The sequence below is a fragment of the Monodelphis domestica genome, chromosome 1 (genome assembly GCF_027887165.1).
Source record: "Monodelphis domestica isolate mMonDom1 chromosome 1, mMonDom1.pri, whole genome shotgun sequence".
NCBI classification, from domain to species: Eukaryota; Metazoa; Chordata; class Mammalia; order Didelphimorphia; family Didelphidae; genus Monodelphis; species Monodelphis domestica.
The window spans coordinates 335702376-335723520 of NC_077227.1; the positions used below are offsets into that span (position 1 = coordinate 335702376).

The window sequence follows — 21145 nt, forward strand, 5'->3', positions numbered from 1 at the left end:
TGATTCTCAATCCACAATTTTCTCAATCTCAGATCCCTTTTTTTCAATAATAGCTCATATTTATATAGTGGCTTAAGGTCTGCAAAGCACCTTAGAATCTTTATCTCCTTTGATCCGCCCAACAACCCTGTTAAGTAGGTGCTATTCCTTATAGTTGAGGAAATTGATAGTAATAGAGGTTTAGTAACTTGCCTAGAGTCACACAGCCAGGAAATGTCGGAGGCAGAAGGAACTTCAGTTTGGAGTCTACCCACCACTTACTCCCGTGTTGTACCCAGAGGAGCACACGAGAAGAGACAAAATTCTGAGTAACACAAGAGTCCCAGTTTCCACCCCGCCCCCATACCCACCCTTGGAGGAAGCTTGTCACTAGACAAATACGAATCCTAACCTAGGACATCATACGGAAACCCCAAAGCGACAAGGACCACGGGACAGACTTTGGGGGAGGTGAGGTCAGCCGAGGACCTGCTCTGATCCCGGCCACGGACCAGGCTTCTCCTCCGTAAGCTAGAGAAAACTGCTAGCCCCAAGAACCAGAGGAAGGGAGGATACTAGGTAGGGCAGGGCGGGGCGGAGCCACTGACTGCTCCCTCCTCTCACCTTTTGAAGTGCCGAGCTCAATGAGTGCCCTATTGGGCCACTGTCTCCTCTAACCGCATCACTGGAGAACAAATGAAATCGGGTCACTGGGCTAGCTGGCGTACGTTTCTCCCCCCACCTCCCCGGGCTGCTTAAAAATTTCCCCTATAAATAGCAAGGTCTCCCTTGAGTTCTACTCCCTGAAGGCCAGCGGGCAGTCCCTTCATCCCTCACCTTCTAGGCTGGCGCTCCCCCGGGGATCCTGGGGGCTGAGGTCCAAGAAGGACCCAGAAGGGCAGAGCCATGAATGAGCACCTTCTCCTTCGAGTAGCTGTGGGCATTTGCTATGCCATTCTCACGACCTCTGCGTGGTAAGTCTTCCCTCCTCAGCTTCTGCCTCAGAGGTTCCTCCTTCCCAGTTCTCCTTCCATTCATTCACATTCATGGCTCATGTTTCCCCCTTCGCTCTAGGTCAGTGAACAATTTCCTGATGACAGGGCCCAAGGTAGGACACTCTTTGCGTCAGTGTCTATATGTCATGTCTGTGCCCGCGCATGCAAATGTACGAGGCACAACTGTGGGTTTGTTTATACCCTTATCTTGTTGTTTGTCCTAAGTTGGGTTAAATTTGCCTAAAGTAAATTCGGAGAGATGGCACGACGTTTGGGTTTCTTGGGAAGGGGGCGGAATGAAAAAGAAGACATGCCCAGCCCTTGGAGGCTAAGATGAAGAATGAGGCAAGTGAGTATAGTCGATGGAGATACATCGGAGAAAACTGAAGTAGACAAGTTCTCTCTCTCCCCTCAAGCCCCTGAGGTTTTTGTTTTTGTTTTGAGGGAGGAAGAGAGGGAAGGGAGTCTGGGGGGGGGGGGCAGTGGCCACCCCCTACTCCCATCCCTGGCCGTGGCGGAGCGTGATTATTCCCATAGCAAGAATATTGTGATCAGAGCCCCCTGCCCCTGGAGATGTCATTTCAGCTCCTGCTCCCTTATGCCCCTCACCCCCAGAAGCCAGGAGCTGGGGACTCCCAGAACAAGTCTTAGAAGTTCCAAGTCCTTCCTCTCCACTCCCAGGCCTATCTAACTTACACAACCAGTGTAGCTCTGGGTGCCCAGAGTGGCATCGAGGAATGTAAGTTCCAGTTTGCGTGGGAGCGCTGGAACTGCCCGGAGAGCGCCCTGCAGATCTCTACTCACAACCGACTGAGGAGCGGTAAGTCTGTGTCTGCCACTGTCTGCACCTGCCTCATTGTAGCCCTCCACTTCTATCTGTGTTGATGGGCATCTATGCACATCTGTGGGTGTACAGGTGTATTTTTACATAAATGTCCTCCAGCGTCATGCTGACATATTAAAAATATTTGGGGGGATCTTCTGGAGTAAATGCAATGGGAAAGAAAGAATGAATGCCCTCTCTCCCTGGAACCTGGGGGGCAGGGAATGGAATGGAGAGGACCTGATTAATAAGTGAGGAGTTATGCTGCAGAGTTGCTTTCTCTTCCTGAGTTCTCAGATGTGTAATCATAATAATAGCTCACATTTGTGTATTGCACTAAAATTAGCAAGATTCTCAACATACATTATCTCATTTGACCCTCCCAGGAACTCTGGGAGGGGAGATGCTTATTCCTATCCCCATTTTACAGATGAGGAAATTGAGACTGAAAGAGGTTAGAAAGTGACTTGTATGGGGTCACAAAGGTATGAGTGTCCAAGGTGAAATTTGCACTCAGCATTCTTATTTCTTACACCAATAATATTCTTCACTAATCAGAGCTGGGGCCATAGATTATAGAGCTAAAAGGGAATTTAGAGGTCTTCTAATCTAACCTCCTCGTCTGACTTCTCCAAAGGCATAGAAGTAATAAATAGCAGAGCTGGAATTTTAAGCTGGATTCCATGATTCCAAATCCAGCGTTTTTCTGTATTTTTCCCCCTGTACCACTTCAGGGCAGCAGTCTCTTATTTCCCCAGGGTCACATATGCTTTTATAAGCCTCAGTTTCTCCTTGTGTGACCATCATACCTGGGTTGGATGAAACAGCAGCAAACACACTTTGGATCCTTGAGCTGAAAAGCACCTCCTAAACACCTGATTTCAGGTCTGCAGGGTCAGCTTTCCTCAGCAGGCTATCAGTCACCTTGATGAGGTGGGGGCTTCTTCTGTCTTCAGTAACATACTCTTTGTAACTCTCCCTGTTCCAAAGCTACTAGGGAGACATCTTTCATCCATGCCATCAGCTCTGCAGGGGTTATGTATACCATCACCAAGAACTGTAGCATGGGGGATTTTGAGAACTGCAGCTGTGATGAGTCCAACAATGGAAAAACTGGTGAGTCTGGTGTGGAGAGAGAACAAGGGCAGGGAGTGGGGAGCAAACAGGAAAGTGTGGATGGAGCATCTCCCAATTCCTGCCCCACCCTAAATCCATAGAGCTGAAAAGCTGGATGAAATAGTTAGGGAAGGATAGGACTGAAAGTGAGCCAGAAGACCTGGAATTTTGGGGCTTAGACTGTGATCTAGCTATGGTTCATGCGCATTCCTAAGCTTTTGCAAGACTCTAACAGATCCCTAACTTCTTCCTTAACCCCATTCTCTGCCTTCTGTTTTATTCATGAGATATCCAGTGGCTCCTTTAAAAAAAAAACAAAAACCTTAGCTTAATCAATACTGTCTATGGATTCTAAAGCAGAAGAGTGGTAAGAGCTAGGAAGTGTGGATTAAGAGACTTGCTCAGGATCACGCAGCTATCTGAGGTCAGATTTGAACCCAGGATCTCTTATTTCTAGGTCTGGCTCTCAATCTACTGTCACTTAGCACCCCTCCCCCCTGTAGTAATCAGCCTCCTTCCAGGCTCAGGGTCATTTCTTCCCCACTCTGTTGTGCTTTTTCTCTTTTGGCTGTGGCTCCCCCTGCCCCCCACTTATCCCCAAGCAGGACTACAGTGTTCCATTCTAAAAGGAAGCTAATTTTCAACTTGACTGATCAATGAGCACTTCATTAAGTGCCTGCTCTGTGCTGGGCACTTGGAACTACAAAGGGAAAATTTGAAAATAGTCTTCACCCTAATTTCTTGACTGATCTTCTGGGCTAACACCCTCCTCGGTCTTCCCTTGCCTACAGGTGGCCATGGCTGGATCTGGGGAGGATGCAGTGACAATGTAGAGTTTGGGGAGAGAATCTCCAAACTCTTTGTGGATGGTCTGGAGAAGGGCAAGGATGCCAGAGCTTTGATGAATCTGCACAACAACCGGGCAGGCAGGCTGGTGTGTACCTGAACCAAGTGACAGGTCTCTTGGGGTCATCATCCTCTCTCTGGCCTTAACGGGGCGGGGTTTTCTGGAGGGAATGAGAATGAAATAGAGCTTATGAAGCAGGGTAGAGGGAGAGGCGGGAGGTTGACAGGATCACAATGTGCTCAATAGGATCAGTCCTGGGAGGGGGAAGAGTGTGAGCAGGTTGTGGAGGAGCCACCCTGGGTTTAAAAAGCCTGCTTTAGCAGACAGGGACCTTCTGTGGCTCACTCTTAGAATCTCAATGAAATCCACTTGGAGAATATAGACAACAGCCTCTGAGGCAAAGTGCTGCTTATTATAAAGATAATGCCTAATAAATCTGAATGTGAATGCTGATACTCTGGGTTGTCAATACACCCCTGACCCCTCAGCCCCCATTTAATATTAAACTGACCCAATTTACCATGTCCAATTCCAATTGACAGGAGCCAGGTGTCCATTAGGTAGGCCAAGGTCTTTTATAAAACTGAGACTTTCAATGGTATATGTAATGATTCACCTTAGTTTACCTGATTCAAGTTACCTACACTTCTCCTACAATAATTAGCTGGTTCCTATCAGTTGGAAAGACCTGCAATATCATTATATCTCCCCATGGTCACAGAGTCCAGGTGTCTTTCTATCTGTCTCTCCTTCCCTCCCTCCCTCCCTCCCCCCCCTTTCTTCTTTCTGTCTTTCTACTTTCTGTCTTTCATTCTTCCTTCCTTCCTTCCTTCCTTCCTTCCTTCCTTCCTTCCTTCCTTCCTTCCTTCCTTCCTTCCTTCCTTCCTGCCTTCCTGCCTTCCTTCCTTCCTTCCTTCCTTCCTTCCTTTCTTCCTTCCTTCCTTCCTTCCTTCCTTCCTTTCTTTCTTTCTTTCTTTCTTTCTTTCTTTCTTTCTTTCTTTCTTTCTTTCTTTCTTTCTTTCTTTCTTTCTTTCTTTCTTTCTTTCTTTCTTTCTTTCTTTCTTTCTTTCTTTCTTTCTTTCTTTCTTTCTTTCTTTCTTTCTTTCTTTCTTTCTTTCTTTCTTTCTTTCTTTCTTTCTTTCTTTCTTTCTTTCTTTCTTTCTTTCTTTCTTTCTTTCTTTCTTTCTTTCTTTCTTTCTTTCTTTCTTTCTTTCTTTCTTTCTTCCTTCCTTTCTTCCTTCCTTCCTTCCTTTATTTCTTCCTTTATTTCTTCCTTTCTTTCTTTCTTTCTTTCTTTCTTTCTTTCTTTCTTTCTTTCTTTCTTTCTTTCTTTCTTTCTTCTTCCTTCCTTCCTTCCTTCCTTCCTTCCTTCCTTCCTTCCTTTATTTCTTCCTTCCTTCTTTTCTTCTTTCTTTCCTTCCTTTTCTCTCTCTTTCTTTTTTCTTTACCTTTTATTTTAGAATTGATGCTAAGTATCAGTTCCAAGGCAAAAGAGTGACAAGGGTTAGGCAATTGGGGTTAAGTGGCTTGCCCAGGATCTCACATCTAGGAAGTATCTAAGGTCATATTTGAATCCAGGACCTCCCTTCTCCAGGCCTGGCTCTCCATTGACTGAGCTGCCCCTGGAGTCCAAATTTCTTGACTTCTGGTAACATTTATTCATTCTAGAGAGTTCCTTGGTTTAAGCTCCCTCCCTAGATCTCCCTCTAACCAGAGCTATTCTCTAATTAGGCTGTAAGGGCTACCATGAAGAGGACCTGTAAATGTCATGGCATCTCAGGTAGCTGTAGCATCCAGACTTGTTGGCTGCAGCTAGCTGACTTCCGTGAGATGGGGGATTACCTGAAGGCCAAGTACAACCAGGCCTTGAAGATAGAGATGGATAAGCAGCGGCTCCGGGCTGGGAACAGTGCTGAGAGCCGGTGGGCCCCAGCAGAGGCCTTTCATCCCAATGCCGAGGCTGAGCTGATTTTCCTGGAGGAGTCCCCTGACTACTGTATCCATAACTCCAGCCTGGGCATCTACGGGACTGAGGGCCGGGAGTGCTTGCAGAGTGGCCGCAATCTGTCCCAGTGGGAGCGGCGCAACTGTGCGCGCCTGTGTATGGACTGTGGACTTCGAGTGGAAGAGAGGAGGACAGAGGCTGTCAACAGCTGCAATTGCAAGTTTCAGTGGTGCTGCACAGTTAGGTGTGACCAGTGCTGGCAAGTAGTGACCAAGTACTACTGCACCCGAGCTCCAGGAAGCTCTCGAGCTCGGGCCAAGGGCAGTTCCAGTGCCAGCTAAACTCCCTTTCCCCACCATAGTGGGATCTGAGAACCCAAAGGGGAATGGGAATGTCCTTCTTGGAGAAGAGGACAGGTAGATGATGGTAGCCAGGGCAGAGATCAAAGGTCAGGGTTCAGGGATAGTTGTACAGGGAAGAGAGTTATGGTCTGTCTTCCTGCAAAGGAACCACCTCCTACTGAACCCTTGAAATCTTAGTAGTAAGGACATCTCTCCCTTTGTGGAGCCAGAGAGATTTCCTTTATTAGGGCCACAGGCCAGTGTCAAATTTTCCCAGTGGTCCAGACACCCTGATCCAGATCACATTCTACCCTGTTGGTAGACTAAGTGTGCCTTGGACAAAATTCTATACTTGCTAGACAACATAATGGCTACCCCTTTTTCTCTGCCCCTTTACTGAGGAAGCTCCAGATAAGGTGAAGATCCAAGCAGACTTCCTAAGGGGCAACTCTGTACTGTGTCCCAAGAGCTCAGGGATGCAAGGGGAAGGGCATACTATATTGACCACTGAAGCCACCCTGAACTTGTCACCTAAGTAGTCACAAAGATTACATAGAGTGCTGAGACCAAGAACAATGTTGGGGAGGGTTTCCATCTTTGGGGGATTTTATTTTATTTTGTTAATGGGAACTTGCACTTTAGGTTGAGAAAGGTGCCTCTACACAAACAATCCTTGAGAGGGTGGTATGAAAGGTGGAGCAAGGCAGAAGTGGACCCAACTCAGCTCAACCTAAGCCCAGCCCATCACTCATCTGGGCTATCCTAGACTATGGCAGTATCGCCGGTCCACAGATGGAGAATTGGTGGCCACAGTGTACCCCAGTGCTCTCCCATCTAGGATACCTCCTAGGATTAGCATATCTCTTGGGGTGCTGGGCACCCTTTCTCTCTTGTTCTTTCTCTAGATGGAAATGTCAGACCTTGTTTTCTAATAAATGCTTTTAAGCAAATCAATTCAAACAGATTTTTCCCCCTTCCTTTGAGAGCTTTATGAGCAGAGATGGCAGGGACAATCCTGCCTCTGTTTCCCTCTGATTCACATGGACAATGGGGGAAAGTGGAAATAGGAGTCTCTTCTCTTCTTACAATAATACCCATTTCATCCAGATGAGAAAACTGGTGCCTCTGGATAACAAAAAGCAGAAAGGACTCCATAGAAGGGGGTGAAATCTGTTCCCATTGGTGAGGATCATAGATATGGAACTGGAAAGGACCACAGAGGCAGGCTCCCACAGAAGCCTTTTGAACCTGAAGCATGTTTGACATTCTAGGGGCTCCAGTGTACAAGTTTGGCTCTTGGGTGCCAGGTAGGAAGATTCTGATGGTTGTGGATTCAACATTTCTCTGTTTTGTCTTCCCTGTCTTGCTCTATTCTTGGATTACTTCATGATGGGGAAAGAAGAGAGAGATTTTTTACTGAAAAGAATGGCCCCTGGTGGTGCAATTAATATCTGCTGATTGGAGTCTCTCCTCCCTAGGTAGACCTAGGGTCTAAGTAAGGATCCTCATAGTTTATGGCAGGAATTCAATAAATATTGGGTGGATGAGTGAGACATTCATCAGCCAGTTCAGGAAATGCCTCAAAAGTGCCCCTCTCCCAGTGAAAGTACAATCAATCCAAATTGAGTTCTTAGGGGGAAAGAAAAAGGCAACTAATCAGGACCAGCCCAGAACTGTCATGATACATTTTAGTCTCCAACCCAGAATCTTGGGAGAACAGAGGATTCTGAGATATTGCATGGATCAGATCTAGCAGAAAAATAGGAACATAGTATTTATTCCATATTACAATAGAATAAGGGAAAGGGTAGGGTAGGAGTGGGAAAATGCTAATTCCCACCTAAATGTGGAAATGTTTTAAGAAGGGGGCCAGTAATATAAAAACAAAAAAAGCTCAGCACTTTAAATTGCCCTTCATACAAGTAACATATAAGGATGAAACAGCATGTTTACAGTTAACATACAATAAAACAACACATACACAATTAAAATATAAACATTTATAATACATACTCCTTGTAAAACCTACAAGTAACATACAAGGACAAAACAGCATGTGCACATGAGTAACAACAAGGACAACTTATAATAAAATATTCTTATACATTTTTTAGTTGTGCACATGCTGTTTAGCTCTAATAGAAAGTAATTTCTTACAGAAAGAAGATTTGAGTTTTAGGGTTTGTTTTTAAAATATATTCCCAGCCCTAGCAAAGTATTTTGCATTTAGTAGGTTCATTGAATTAAACTAAATAATAATGAATTCTTAGAGAGTAAGGATGACGGGGTAGCATATTTCTGTCTGGACCATTCTTGGACCACTAAGCAACATGGAAACTTCTCTCCAAACCCTCAGCTTCTGGTTCTGCTTCCTAATGATCCACAAAGTTAAGTGGGAAACTGGAAACAATAGTTTCTGTAGCATCATCCATTTCACTGATGAGAAAACTGAGGCCCAGCCTGATGAAGAGGAAGAATGCTTTTGAAGGGAATGGGATCTGTTCTAATTGGAGGTGACCTCCTAAGGACTCCATCCATAGATGTATGCATAAGCCTGGCTCTTAGATGCCAACAAGTCATCACCTCAGACAATCAGCACCAGATTCTCAATAAATGTTTATTGGGTAATTGAGCTCCGCTGGCTAGATTTTCTATTTTAGTTCTTTAATCCTCTTCTTTGAGCAAAGAACTAGTTCATGTCCTAAGCAGATTTTTCACCTCTCTTCCCCCTCAAAGGGACTGTTTTGGGGACTGGTTATTCATCACCATCACCATATCCTCCACCCTACAAAGAGCCATCTGAGGGGAAACCAACTGTTAAAAAAAATGAATCCAGAGACCAGGAGAAATCCCTAAACTGTCTGTAAAACTTCCAAGGAAATTAGAAAATTCACATTTCCCTTGCCATAGCTTCCAAGGCAATATCTCTTCTACCCCATCCATCTTGTTCCTTGGATGCAATCAATCACATTAATCGGTCTCTTCCAGATTAACTCTGGGCCAGGAAACAAAAGAAATTCTGATTTCTCTCCATCCATCACTTCTGTGTCAGGGATTCATTCCATCACATCCCATCATTATTCAAATTCATTAGTGGTTTCACCCCCCTATTGCCCCCCCACCCCTACCCCTTCCTGTTGGGTCATTTTTAACAAGTTGATCCACTATAATGTCCCAGAACAATAAAACTCCAATGTGTCTAAATATCACATTCTGTGCTCTGAGTGGGGACAGTGAGATCATTACACCTCACCCCCCCCCCCCCACTCACCACATCCCTTTGTCCGAAAGACAATACATTGGAAATGGAACCAAGAGGTAAAACAAAAAATGCATAACCATATTCTTCATGTTATTAGAGACCTGAAAACAAAGTAGGTGCCCACTGATGAGAAGGATTGAATAAACTGTAATGGCATATTGCTGGACAATCAGAAATGACTAGGATGAGGAATTCAGAAAAGATAGACTGATAGAATGTAAAGTTCTTTGAAGTCATGAACCATTTTTTTCTTTGTCTTTGTGTCCCCAGCTGTAGCAGAGTAACAGCATCTGGCACATAGTGGGGAACTAATAAATGCTTATTGATTTTCCTTTTCTGTAAATCCAGGAGGTTAGATTTAACAATAATACTAACAGCTAACACTAAGAAAGAGTTTTAAGGTTTGCAAAGTGCTTTCCAAATAATACCTCATTTGATCCTCACAACAACCCTGGCAGTAGTTAATTTTATTAACCCCATTTAAAGATGAGGAAACTCTGGCAAGCAGTGGTTAAGTGACTTGCCCAGGGTCACATAGCTAATAAGTGTCTGAGAACTGGATTTGAACTCCAGTCTTCCTGACTCCAGGGCTTTCTCCACTCTAAGTTCCCTTCTGGTTCTAAATAGTTGCTTGATTGAAAGCATACCCAAACAAATAAATAGAGCCAAAACCACAGTATAGAAAATGACAACAACTATGTAATTGAAAATCTCACTAAAAGGAAGTGGACTCTGAGTAATACAACTGGAAAGCCAGTAAAGATCTCAGAAAAGAGAAGATGATGCCTACACCTCTTTCCCTATAACATTGAAGAGAAACTATTGGGTTAGACTGTTGTGTACATTGCTGAAGGTAGTCACCACATCTGATGATTTTGCTCAATAGTGTCTTTGCCCCAAGGGAGGGTTTGATCTAGAAAGGGGAGGAGTTCCTCCCTCCCCCTAGAAATGACAGTGATGAAAAGACCAAAATGCATCAATAAAATGTATTTTAAAAGAAAAGGAGACCAAGAGGTCAGGAGGGGGAAGTTCTGCCTATCTTCCTCTCCTCCCAGTGACCCTCTTTGAACTCGACTCATTCTTCTCGGTAAAGAAAAGTCCTTCACCCTTTCCCCAGAGAGAAGAAGACCTTGGCCTGTCTGTTTGGCTTGAGGAAGAGGAGGAGATAATTTGCACTGAGTTGTCTCGAGAGTTGTGGTCCTGCTTGTGTAGAAGACAGAAAGAGAATCTCCTCACTTAGTTCCAGAGTTTATTTTCTCCAAGTTTCTTACTAATTCTCCCATCTCTAACAGTACTGTTGTTTTCTCCTTGTTGCTCGTTGACCTCTTATGGGATAGATGGAGAAGGCAGAGAGAGAGAGAGACTGAGAGCTTCACTGAGCTCCTTGGGGTAAAACAGCTCAGTGATGGAGTCAGTCTTTGACTTCTGCTTTCCCTTCTGATCTGCTCACTAACACCCCTTTTCATATGCAGTTCAACATGCTGTCACCCAGCCAGTTGGGATGGGAAGAGTCATTTCCCAACTCTATCCCAGAAAAGGGAAAACCAGCCTTTTGACTTGCAAAGGCATTCCTTAGCATGACAAAGTGTCCTTGTTGAATCCTCTGCAGTTTGTGGTTTGTGGGTCTATGTGGGGAGCGGAGGGGGGGGAATGTGTTAAGTTGGGGACCTGGTTTTCTTTGGAATGGTTGGAAAGGCTGTGGTTTATTGTCTTCCTTGAAACTCTAGAGCTTTGGGAATTAAAGCCCAAGTAGGAGTACACATACGTAAGTTTGTGGGGCTAGAGGGGACAGATGAAGGAGAGTGGGATCTTGAGAACTGGCTAAGTTTCCAATTCCACACCCAAACCATTCTTAATTCCTCATTGTGAATAACACCATTGGCCTAAAAAGCTAGAGTGGAAAAAGACAAATTGAAAACAAAAACAAAAAAATTAACTCCTAGTGGGAAAATCTTGAATTCTAGAGCCAGAAGGCACTTGGGTATATAGAGACCTAGAAGAGATTTCAGGTATTATGGAGATCAAGACCTCCATTTTAGAGAGGAGAAAACCAGAACTGATGGATACAAGAAGGCTTGTTCAAGGTCAGATAGCTTGTTTGCAATAGAGGCAAGAACAGAATTTGAGAATCTTGACTTTCAAGTAAACCTCTTTCCACTCCACCACAATATTTTCATGTTGGAATAGACAAGGGATTTCTCTACCTCTAGGCTCTCCAGTCCATTATACAGGTTGTCCCATAAATCTTAGTGCAATTTTTAGTCTGATAAATCTTAGTGCAGCTTCTGTAGCTTAAAACTGCATCGACTTTTGAGACAATGTGCATATATATGCATATATACAAATATATACATCTATGTTATAAATCCATAGACATAATTCTATATAAATATCTATATATCCATGTCTATATTTATATCTATCTCTCTATATACATCCTATTACCTAGAGTGCTAAGACACTCCAGATCAGGTCTAGCAGGAAAACTGTAATATTATATTTGTTTCCAGTCTCCCAAGAAAAGGAGAGGCCATTGCGGGAGATGGAGGATAGGAGAAATGTTTATTTCCATCTAACTGGAAAAAAAAATTGAAGGAGCCAGCAAGGGAAAAATCTATCTCCTTAAAAAATTTATTTCCATCCTGTTATTTTTCCCTGTCAAACGCCAAAACCATATAGTGAAGAATTAGAAGAATGAGTTCTAATATTAGCCTGACTCCCCTGTGCCTGTATGACCTTGAGGATGTAACTTAACCTTTTGGGGCCTCAGTTTCCTCATCTATAAAATAAGGAGTTGGAGGAAAGTTGGAGTAGTTGATCACTAAGTTCTCTTCTTGCTCTAAATTTATATTCCTATGATGAAAATCCTTAGTTCTGCATTCAAAGCCCTCTAACCCCAGCCCAGCTCAAGTCCCAGCTCCTCCTGACTTCTTTGTATTACAACCTAGGACAGGCCTTGTCCTTTTTCACTTTTAGGGGCTTCTATCCAGCAGTTCCCCTTCCCTAACTCCCTTCCAAACTCAGCCTAAGCTTCAACTCCTCCCTTTTAGGAACCTTATATTTATTGGGGCTTATCTGAGCTTGTTATCTTGAGGCTAAACTCCTTTGTCCTATTGTGGGTACATTTTGAATTCTGTCTGGCTTTCCCTTGCAACAGCCTGAACACACTGGGAGAAATGTCATTTGGTACAGAGAGCAGGAGGAAATCTGCCTGGATCCCTATGGCGCAGAAATGCTGGTGTGCCCTGGGAGAAAGACACGTAAAAGTCTTGTCCGGCCTCCAGTTATGCACCGAGGGCGTCATGGAAGAGTTTCCTCCAGGACGGTTTGGTTTCTCAGCAAAGGGTGGGGGTGGGAGGGATGGTAGTGACTTTTAGGCCATCCCAGGTCCCTAATCCCAGCTAGGAGAGAGCACGGAACAGTCTGGGAAGCTCTTTAGGCACAAGGGTTTCTTCAGAGATAAGAGGATAGGTTTCCTTTTCTTTTGGAAGTATGGGGGGAAAAAAGAAAAGAAAAGAAACTTTTCATCCTGTTATTTTCCCTTGTCAAAGGAAAAAGGCTTTTACTGAAGAATCAGAAGATTTGGGTTCGAATCTTAGCTTGGCCACTTTGTGTCTCTATGACCCCAAATGGATCATGTAACCCAGTTTCCTCAGCTATAAAATTGGGGGTTGGGGAAGGAGGAAGGAGGAGATTGGCTAGATGATTCCTAAGGTCTCTTTCAGCTCTAAATCAGTGTTTCCATGATCACACCATGTTCCCACTTGTCTAACCTCCTTAGTGTTTGGTTTAGTTTCTTTTTTTTTTTTAAACCCTTACCTTCCGTCTTGGAGTCAATACTGTGTATTGGCTCCAAGGCAGAAGGGTGGTAAGGGCTAGGCAATGGGGGTCAAGTGACTTGCCCGGGGTCACACAGCTGGGAAGTGTCTGAGGCCAGATTTGAACCTAGGACCTCCCGTCTCTAGGGCTAGCTCTCAATCCACTGAGCTACCCAGCTGCCTCTTGGTTTAGTTTCTTAAAGCCTCACCTCCTGTCTTTGAATCAGTTTTAAGGCAGAAGAGCTACAAGAGCTAGGCAATTAGGGGTAAGTGGCTTATCCAGGGTCACACGACTCCCCACATTTGAACCCAGGTCTTCTAGCCTCCAAGCCTGGCTCTCCATCCACTGAGCCACCCAGCTGCCCCCTCCTTAGAATTCAGTTCTCAGCCCTCCAGCCCCAGCCTACTGAGGGTGTCTCCTATTCCCTTATTGTCTTTGGAGTGAGGAAGGCCACTTCAAACTTCAGAGGGACTTTGTCAAGTGCCAAACAACCAGTAATTTCTGAGGAACTTGGCAAGACAGCCTTTTCTGGTGACTCTGTCTAATTCTCTGTGGGGGCATTTGTGGTATCCACTACTCCTGCTGCCACTGTAGAAGATCTGTCTATGCCACATGGACTCCTGTATAGAAGTGGGGAGACAAGTAAAGGGACGATACTTGTGCCTTCCCCGGGGCCCAGAAAACGATGCTGTTTGGGGGTGCCCGACAGATGTGTTCGAAATGTGCGTCGGGCAATTTACAGAGCTCGGTCCGTTTTTAAAGAGGAGGGAAAGTGTAAGAGGGAATTTAGCCAATGAGAGGTCCATCCTCAGAATGTGGGCAAATGGCTTTTGCTGCTGCCTAACTGCATAGGGAGACTCAGGGAACCGGTTTCTAGAAATGCCTGATGATGTGGAATGGAGCCCAAGTATTCCAGGATTCCGCTTCGCTAATCATATGTTAAAGAAATAGACTTCTGCTCGGCAGCTGAGCTGGAATGAGGCCTGCATTCAATAGGCACTCACTAGCCAAAGGGAGCCTTTCTTTTTTTCCCCCCTTGCTAAATGTGAGCAAGAAAAGCAAAGACCTTTGTAAGGCTCTGGGTGGGGAGAGAAAGAATGAGCCCAGAGAGCCTACGTTCCCTGCTCAAATGGACATAAAGCTGAAGCACTTTGTTCTCCCTCTCTCTCTCTCTCTTTCTTTTCGTAGGTGGAATATTGGAGACAGAACCTATGAGGCTGTGACCTGAGCCGCTTCCAAAGGGTAGAGGAGCCACCAGTGATTCGACTGCAGTTTACACCCGACGTTGTAGGTATTTAAGCCCGATGAGAACTGGAGCCTCCAGAAATCTTTTTGGCCCAGCATGGTTGGTTGTTGTCCTTAGTGTTGAAGAGAAACAAAATGATGCCACGGAGCGATGTCTTTGGACTCTCACACAAATTGGCTTTAAGCGAAGCACAGTTGCACAAAGTAGTCAGCTTCAGTCTCTCTTCCAGTCATCAAAGTCCAGTGGCAAGACAAAAGTCAGGATGACTGGTGATGGGCTGGGATGTCGGGGATGCCCTTGGCTTCTTCCACGTCTAAGCAAGCTCTAAGCTCTCCAAAGTGCCTGCTTCTGCCAACTTCCTGGCCATTGTTACAAATCGTTCTCATCTGCCCCTTCTGCCAGGGGAAGTCTTGAAAAGCCTGGTGTAGACCACCATAGCAGTGGGTCAAAACGGAGATGAAAGAGAATGACATCTGTTGGTTATGTTGTGGTATTGGGCAAAATTGGGCAAAATAATTATGATGTTAAAGAACTCCTTTAAGTTTGAGCCCAGGGGGCATCTGGGTTGAGAGCCAGACCTAGAGATGGGAGGTCCTGGGTTCTGGCCTCAGCCACTTCGTAGATGTGTGACCCTGGGCAAGTCACTTAACCCCCATTGCCTAACCCTTACCACTCTTCTACCTTTGGACCAATACACAGTATTGATTCCAAGACAAAAGTAAGGGTTTAAAAAAAAAAAGTTTGAACCCACTCTTCTTAGGAACCAAGGTGACATGGGTGTTGGGAAGGAAGTGTTTGTACTTCTGTTCCTGTTTTGTCTTCTCAGTAAATATCCTTTTGTAAACATCCAGTTGATTACAATGATCCACAACAATTCGTAAGGACTCATGAAGAAAAATTCTCTCTGCTTTATTGAAGCATATTTTCTTTCACTTTATTTTTCTCACCAATGTAGATTGTATGGCCACCTATGTATAATGGTTATCAAATTTCTTGCCTTCTCAGACAGTGGACGAGGAACCAGAGAGAAGGAGAGAATTCAAAACTGAAAATTAAAATGTTTTAAATTGAATTTATAAAGTCAACTGATGCTAATATGTTAAATGACACAGAGGCACTAATTCCTGGGGATTGATATTAGGAAGAGCATAATAGAATGGGGGCTTGAGCTAAAAACTTTAGAGAAGAATTCCACTACTTTTTATGTTTTCCCAAATCCCTTAGGGACAGATGGAGATAACCTTGCTTTGGAGAATGCAACTTTCAGTGTATCAATTGAGATATAGAACTTCTAAGGACTAAAGATGTATTTTTATTTACTTGTAAATCAATAAACGTTTAAGTGCCTACTATGTGCCAGGCATCATGCTAAGTTCTGTAGATACAAAAAGAGGCAAAAAGCAGCCCCTGCCCTCAAGAAGTTTACAATGTAATTCATAAACATGTTTTCCTTAGAGGAATATAGACTTCTTAAGAGTAGTGTTAGGATTAAAATTCTCTGGAGACTGTATATTAATTTGTAATTATTTATTAGATAGTGAAGGTGAGTTGGAAAGAGAGAGAGGCACCTAGTCACATGGCTGCACCTAGCTAATCTTAATTTGTGCTCATCTCATCTCCATTTGCTAGCCAAGAGAGATCCTATGAGCTCTCCTTCCAGGAAAAGTTAAAAGGCCAGCTCGATGCTTCTAGGACCTTGTGCTAGCTGCCCCAGCAAGCAAATCCCCAGACCTAGAGCCCTCCTGCTTCCTCAGATCCTCACTTATAACCCTGGTGACATCACTCCTTCTGGGTCTCCCTGGTTGGGCAGATTTGACCTTAGTCCAAGTCAGAGGCCAGGCTTCAGGATACCACAAGTCACATGGGACAAGAGGCAAGCATCTTTCTGGATACCAGGAAGCTACAAGAGGCATCAAAAAAGAAGCTTTATGGGAATAAGGAATTTCAGAATTAAATAGGTTAGAGGATAAGAAAAAGGTATGAAGGAGCATGGTGGAGTGGTAAGAACACCTGGATGTGAAATCATAGGACCCACTTTTAAATTTCAGCTCTGCCACTTGCTATCTGGGTGAATATAGGTCATTTATTGAACAACCTCAGAACTTGTTTCTTCATCAGTAATATGAAGGAGTTAAATTAGATGAACTAACAGATCCCTCCCAGCTCTAAATTGGTAACCTCTTTATCTTCCCACAGTACACATGTGCACCCAGTCAAAGGATGAGGCTGAAACCAAAATAGATTTTCAGAGCTTTCCTTTCTAAGAGGAAAAAGGGTTACAAATTTATATCAAATTCACACTGTAGAGGCTGTTTCATTTTTCACTTCTATCCCCAGGGCCTAATACAGTGCCTGATATATAGTAGGAATTTAATAAAAACTCACTGAAGTGAATTCCAATCTTATAGTAGATTCCTTTAGAATAGGAACTATTAAGTAATCCAAGAAGTAAACATCAATTGAGCACTCACTGAGTGCCAGGCACTGTTATAGCACTGGGGATTCAAAATCAGAAGTAAAATGGTCTTTATCCTCAAGGATATCATATTCTATTTGGAAGAACAACATCCAGATATGTAGATATATTGAAAATTAAAAACAAGACAGTTTGGTCCTGGGAAGGTTTGAGGCACTAGTATCTATGGGAATCAGGAGAGGCTTTTCTGGAACCGGTATTTGAGCTAAATCTCCAAAGAAGTCCAGATCATTGTCTAGCTGAATTATGTGTTATAGATGCACATGGTTGGACCCACTCTATATTGTTCATTCTGATGCAGGATGAAATCTGGGGAATAGATATTCTTCATTCCTGGGGTCTTTCTTGGGAGGATGGATAGGTCAAATTTCTTTATATGATTACAGATTCCTTCCAGAAGGCTCTGCCATGTCTTGAGGTTAATACAAGCAAAACCATGTCATCTATCCACAAAGAGAGGACTTTATAATGCATTGGAAATTCTTCCTTAACATGGATTCTGTGCCTGATTCTCTCTATCTCTGTCTCTGTCTGTCTCTGTCTGTCTGTCTGTCTGTCTCATTCTCTCTCTCTGTCTCTCTGTCTCTCTCTCTGTCTCTGTCTCTCTCACATTCTCTCTCTCCTTGTCTCTGTCTCTCTCTCATCTCTCTCATTCTTTCTCTCTCTCTCTGTGTCTCTCTCTCTTTGTCTATGTCTCTCTCTCATTCTCTCTCTCTGTCTCTCTTTCTGTCTCTGTCTCTATCTCTGTCTCTCTCTCTCTGTATATCCCTCTCTCATTCTCTCTCTGTCTCTCTCTCTCTCTCACACATACACACACACACATGTGAGCATATATCTCCATCAGTTATACTTTTCCTGACATTTATCATCAGAAGATCATCAAACAGGGTTATGCTTACATCTTCCAAGGAATCTGAATGATCTTGATATATAGATGGGAAACACCATGTTGTAAAAGAGCCTGAAATTCATCATTTTGCCTTATCAATTCAAATGTTTTTTTTCATAATCAACAAATGAGAACTACCACGGAATCTTACACCTTTTCCATCTTTCAGTCAATTGTGAAAGGTCAAAGATAACATTTTGTTGTTTAGTCATGTCCAACTCTTCATGATCCCATGACAATAGCTATCTATAGGATTTTCCTGGCAAGGATACTAGAGTGGTTTTCCATTTTCTTCTTCAGTGGACCCAGTGAATCCTTTTGTCAGGCAATTAGAGATTAAGTGACTTGTCCAAGGTCACACATCTAGGAAATACCTAGGCTGAATCTGAACTCTGGTCTTCCTGATGATAATAAAAGACTGACCATTGATGGATGTAATTTGTGAAAGCCTGTTTGTTCCCTATTAATGAGAACACCCTCAATTTATGTGTAGATGACCATCATAAGTGTTTAGAATAAATGGGTGACTAGGCATGTAGACCACTAGTTGTTCTATCACCTTTCTTTGGGGGGGGGGCTAGAGGGAGAATGTTATAAAGATCTGTGATTTATCAGTATAAATAAGATTGAAAAATAAAGACAATTGTAAGGATAGTGATTTCTCACTAGTTGGAGGCAGGAACTTCTTTCCTATCTAGGTCAGAAGGTAGGTGGTATGAATGTGGGGTCCTTCACCCTAAGGAGCCTGGGAAGCAAAGTTCATAGAGGCAACAAAAGGATCGTGCCCCCCCAAACCCTTGGAAGAAAGCTTCTCACTAGGAGTGGGTAGGGGAGGAGGGCTGCTTATAAAAGTAGCCTGATTTACAGGAAAATGTTATACATTTTCAGTAACTGCAATATTGTAGAACGTTCAAATGTGATAGACTTGGCTAACAGCAATGCAATGATTCAAGATAATTTTGAGGGACTTATGAAAAAGAATGATATCCACCTCCAGAGAAAGACCTTTTAAAATAGGAATAGAATGAAAATATATTATTTATCATGTGTTTATTTGGGTATATGATTTAGGGTTTGGGTTTTGTGAGATTACTCACAAAAATGAATAATATGGAAATATATTTTGCATGATAATACTTGCATAACCCAAGGAAAAAATAAATTCACATTCAGATATGAAAAAAAATAAATTAAGAAAAATCTGGTTAAAAAGCAAATTTTAGGTGTTTTTTTTTTTGGGGGGGGGGATGCTCATAAGCCAGGATAGGCCAGTTGGAGTAGAGAAAGTGGCTTTGGAGATTTGGTCATTTTTTTCAAGAAATATAATTTAATCTGGTCGGTTCTGGGGTCTTTTAATTCTCCAGGTTGGGGCGGGGGGCTGGGTTGGAAGAGCTTTATTACAGCTCACAAAAAAGCAATAAAATACTTTGACTCTGAGAAGCTTAGGGTCATAATCAGTATGATAAGCAAGCATTTCTTTAACGCAAGGAGGAAATTGAAGTTTCATTTCCTAGGCCTTTGTGAGCCCCTAGAATTGAGCTGATGGCACCATTCAGTCAGGCAGCAGGAGGTCTGCTTACCAATTTTGTTTTGCAAAACAAAGCCAGTCACGGTCAAACTCAGTTGGTCAATTCCATCGATTTACATGAGAGGCCCAGGGAGAAACAGGAATGTGGGAACACTCTGGCAGGGAAATGACAGGTTAACGACAGGCTGGCATTGCAGGGAGCTTTACCTGATATATCACACCCTCAAATGTCCTCCCCCTTCTGCCCTCCCACCTCCTCACACTTACTTGCCAGTGTCCTGGGGCTAATGCTGGAGTTACAAAGCTAGAAAAGAGGGCCAGAGCAGAACAGGGGATAATTTTCCATTTTGAATTAAAACTCTCATTTTCTCCTCTCCCCTCCTCTCCTCTCCTCTCCTCTCCTCTCCCCTCCTGTCCTCTCCCCTCCTCTCCTCTCCTCTCCTCTCCTCTCCCCTCCTGTCCTCTCCTGTCCTCTCCTGTCCTGTCCTGTCCTGTCCTGTCCTGTCCTGTCCTGTCCTGTCCTGTCCTCTCCTCTCCTCTCCTCTCCTCTCCTGTCCTCTCCTGTCCTGTCCTGTCCTGTCCTGTCCTGTCCTGTCCTGTCCTCTCCTCTCCTCTCCTCTCCTCTCCTCTCCTCTCCTCTCCTCTCCTGTCCTCTCCTCTCCTCTCCTGTCCTGTCCTCTCCTCTCCTGTCCTCTCCTCTCCTCTCCTGTCCTGTCCTGTCCTGTCCTGTCCTCTCCTCTCCTGTCCTGTCCTGTCCTGTCCTGTCCTGTCCTGTCCTGTCCTGTCCTGTCCTCTCCTCTCCTCTCCTCTCCTCTCCTCTCCTCTCCTGTCCTGTCCTGTCCTCTCCTCTCCTCTCCTCTCCTCTCCTCTCCTCTCCTCTCCTCTCCTCTCCTCTCCTGTCCTGTCCTGTCCTGTCCTGTCCTGTCCTGTCCTCTCCTCTCCTGTCCTCTCCTGTCCTGTCCTCTCCTGTCCTCTCCTGTCCTCTCCTCTCCTCTCCTGTCCTCTCCTGTCCTGTCCTCTCCTGTCCTGTCCTGTCCTGTCCTGTCCTGTCCTGTCCTGTCCTGTCCTGTCCTCTCCTCTCCTCTCCTCTCCTCTCCTCTCCTCTCCTGTCCTGTCCTGTCCTGTCCTGTCCTGTCCTGTCCTGTCCTGTCCTGTCCTGTCCTGTCCTCTCCTCTCCTCTCCTCTCCTCTCCTCTCCTCTCCTCTCCTTTCCTCTCCTGTCCTGTCCTGTCCTGTCCTGTCCTGTCCTGTCCTCTCCTCTCCTCTCCCCTCCTGTCCTCTCCTCTTCTCTCCTCTCCTCTCCTCACCTCTCCTCTTTTAAAGGATGGACTAGGCAATAGAGAGTCCTGGGTTCAAATATGTTTTAGACACTTCCTAACTATGTGACTCTGGGGAAGCCACTTAACCCCCATTGCCTAGTCTTTAATGCCTTTCTGTCTTGGAATCAATTTGTAATATTGATTTTAAGACATAAAGTAAGGATTAAAATTTTTTAATAAAAAAAGAAGAAAAGACATTGAACTGGGAGACAGGAGACTTGATTTTGGGTCTGGATTCTGCTTCTAGCTGTGTGATCTTGAGCAAACCTCTGTCCCTTGATGTACTTCAGCTCATTCCTCTGTAAAATGAAAGAGCTGAACTACAGAAGGGGATCTTCACCTAGAGGATGTGAACTTTAAAAAATATTTTTAAAAATCTATTTTAATATAATTAGTAACTATATTTTTGTAAAATTGCATATTTTATTCTATGTACTTAAAAACATTATTCTGAGAAGGGATCAGTAGGCGTGAAGCCTACAGAATAATGTTTTTAAGTACACAGATGGCCAAAGGGGTCCAGGACACAAAAAAAGACCCTTGAACCAAATGGTCCTTAAG

At 44.0% G+C, this 21145-nt stretch overlaps 1 protein-coding gene across 1 annotated transcript; it reads left to right on the forward strand.

Moving 5' to 3' along the window:
- The first annotated feature begins 685 nt into the window (after positions 1-685).
- On the forward strand, positions 686-8639 carry WNT8A (Wnt family member 8A). Its single transcript, XM_056811343.1, has 6 exons — positions 686-953; positions 1054-1087; positions 1656-1794; positions 2788-2913; positions 3705-3847; positions 5492-8639. The coding sequence occupies exons 1-6, from the start codon at positions 886-888 to the stop codon at positions 6044-6046; spliced, it is 1065 nt and encodes a 354-aa protein (XP_056667321.1). The 5' UTR covers positions 686-885; the 3' UTR covers positions 6047-8639.
- Positions 8640-21145: the final 12506 nt, after the last annotated feature.

What these genes read in the sequence shown, in the direction of transcription:
- WNT8A (XM_056811343.1), top strand. Translation starts at nt 886, where the DNA reads ATGAATGAGCACCTTCTCCTTCGAGTAGCTGTGGGCATTTGCTATGCC. An exon ending in ATTCTCACGACCTCTGCGTG is followed by an intron (nt 954 to 1,053) that starts GTAAGTCTTCCC and finishes CCTTCGCTCTAG; the next exon opens with GTCAGTGAACAATTTCCTGA. An exon ending in ACAACCGGGCAGGCAGGCTG is followed by an intron (nt 3,848 to 5,491) that starts GTGTGTACCTGA and finishes TTCTCTAATTAG; the next exon opens with GCTGTAAGGGCTACCATGAA.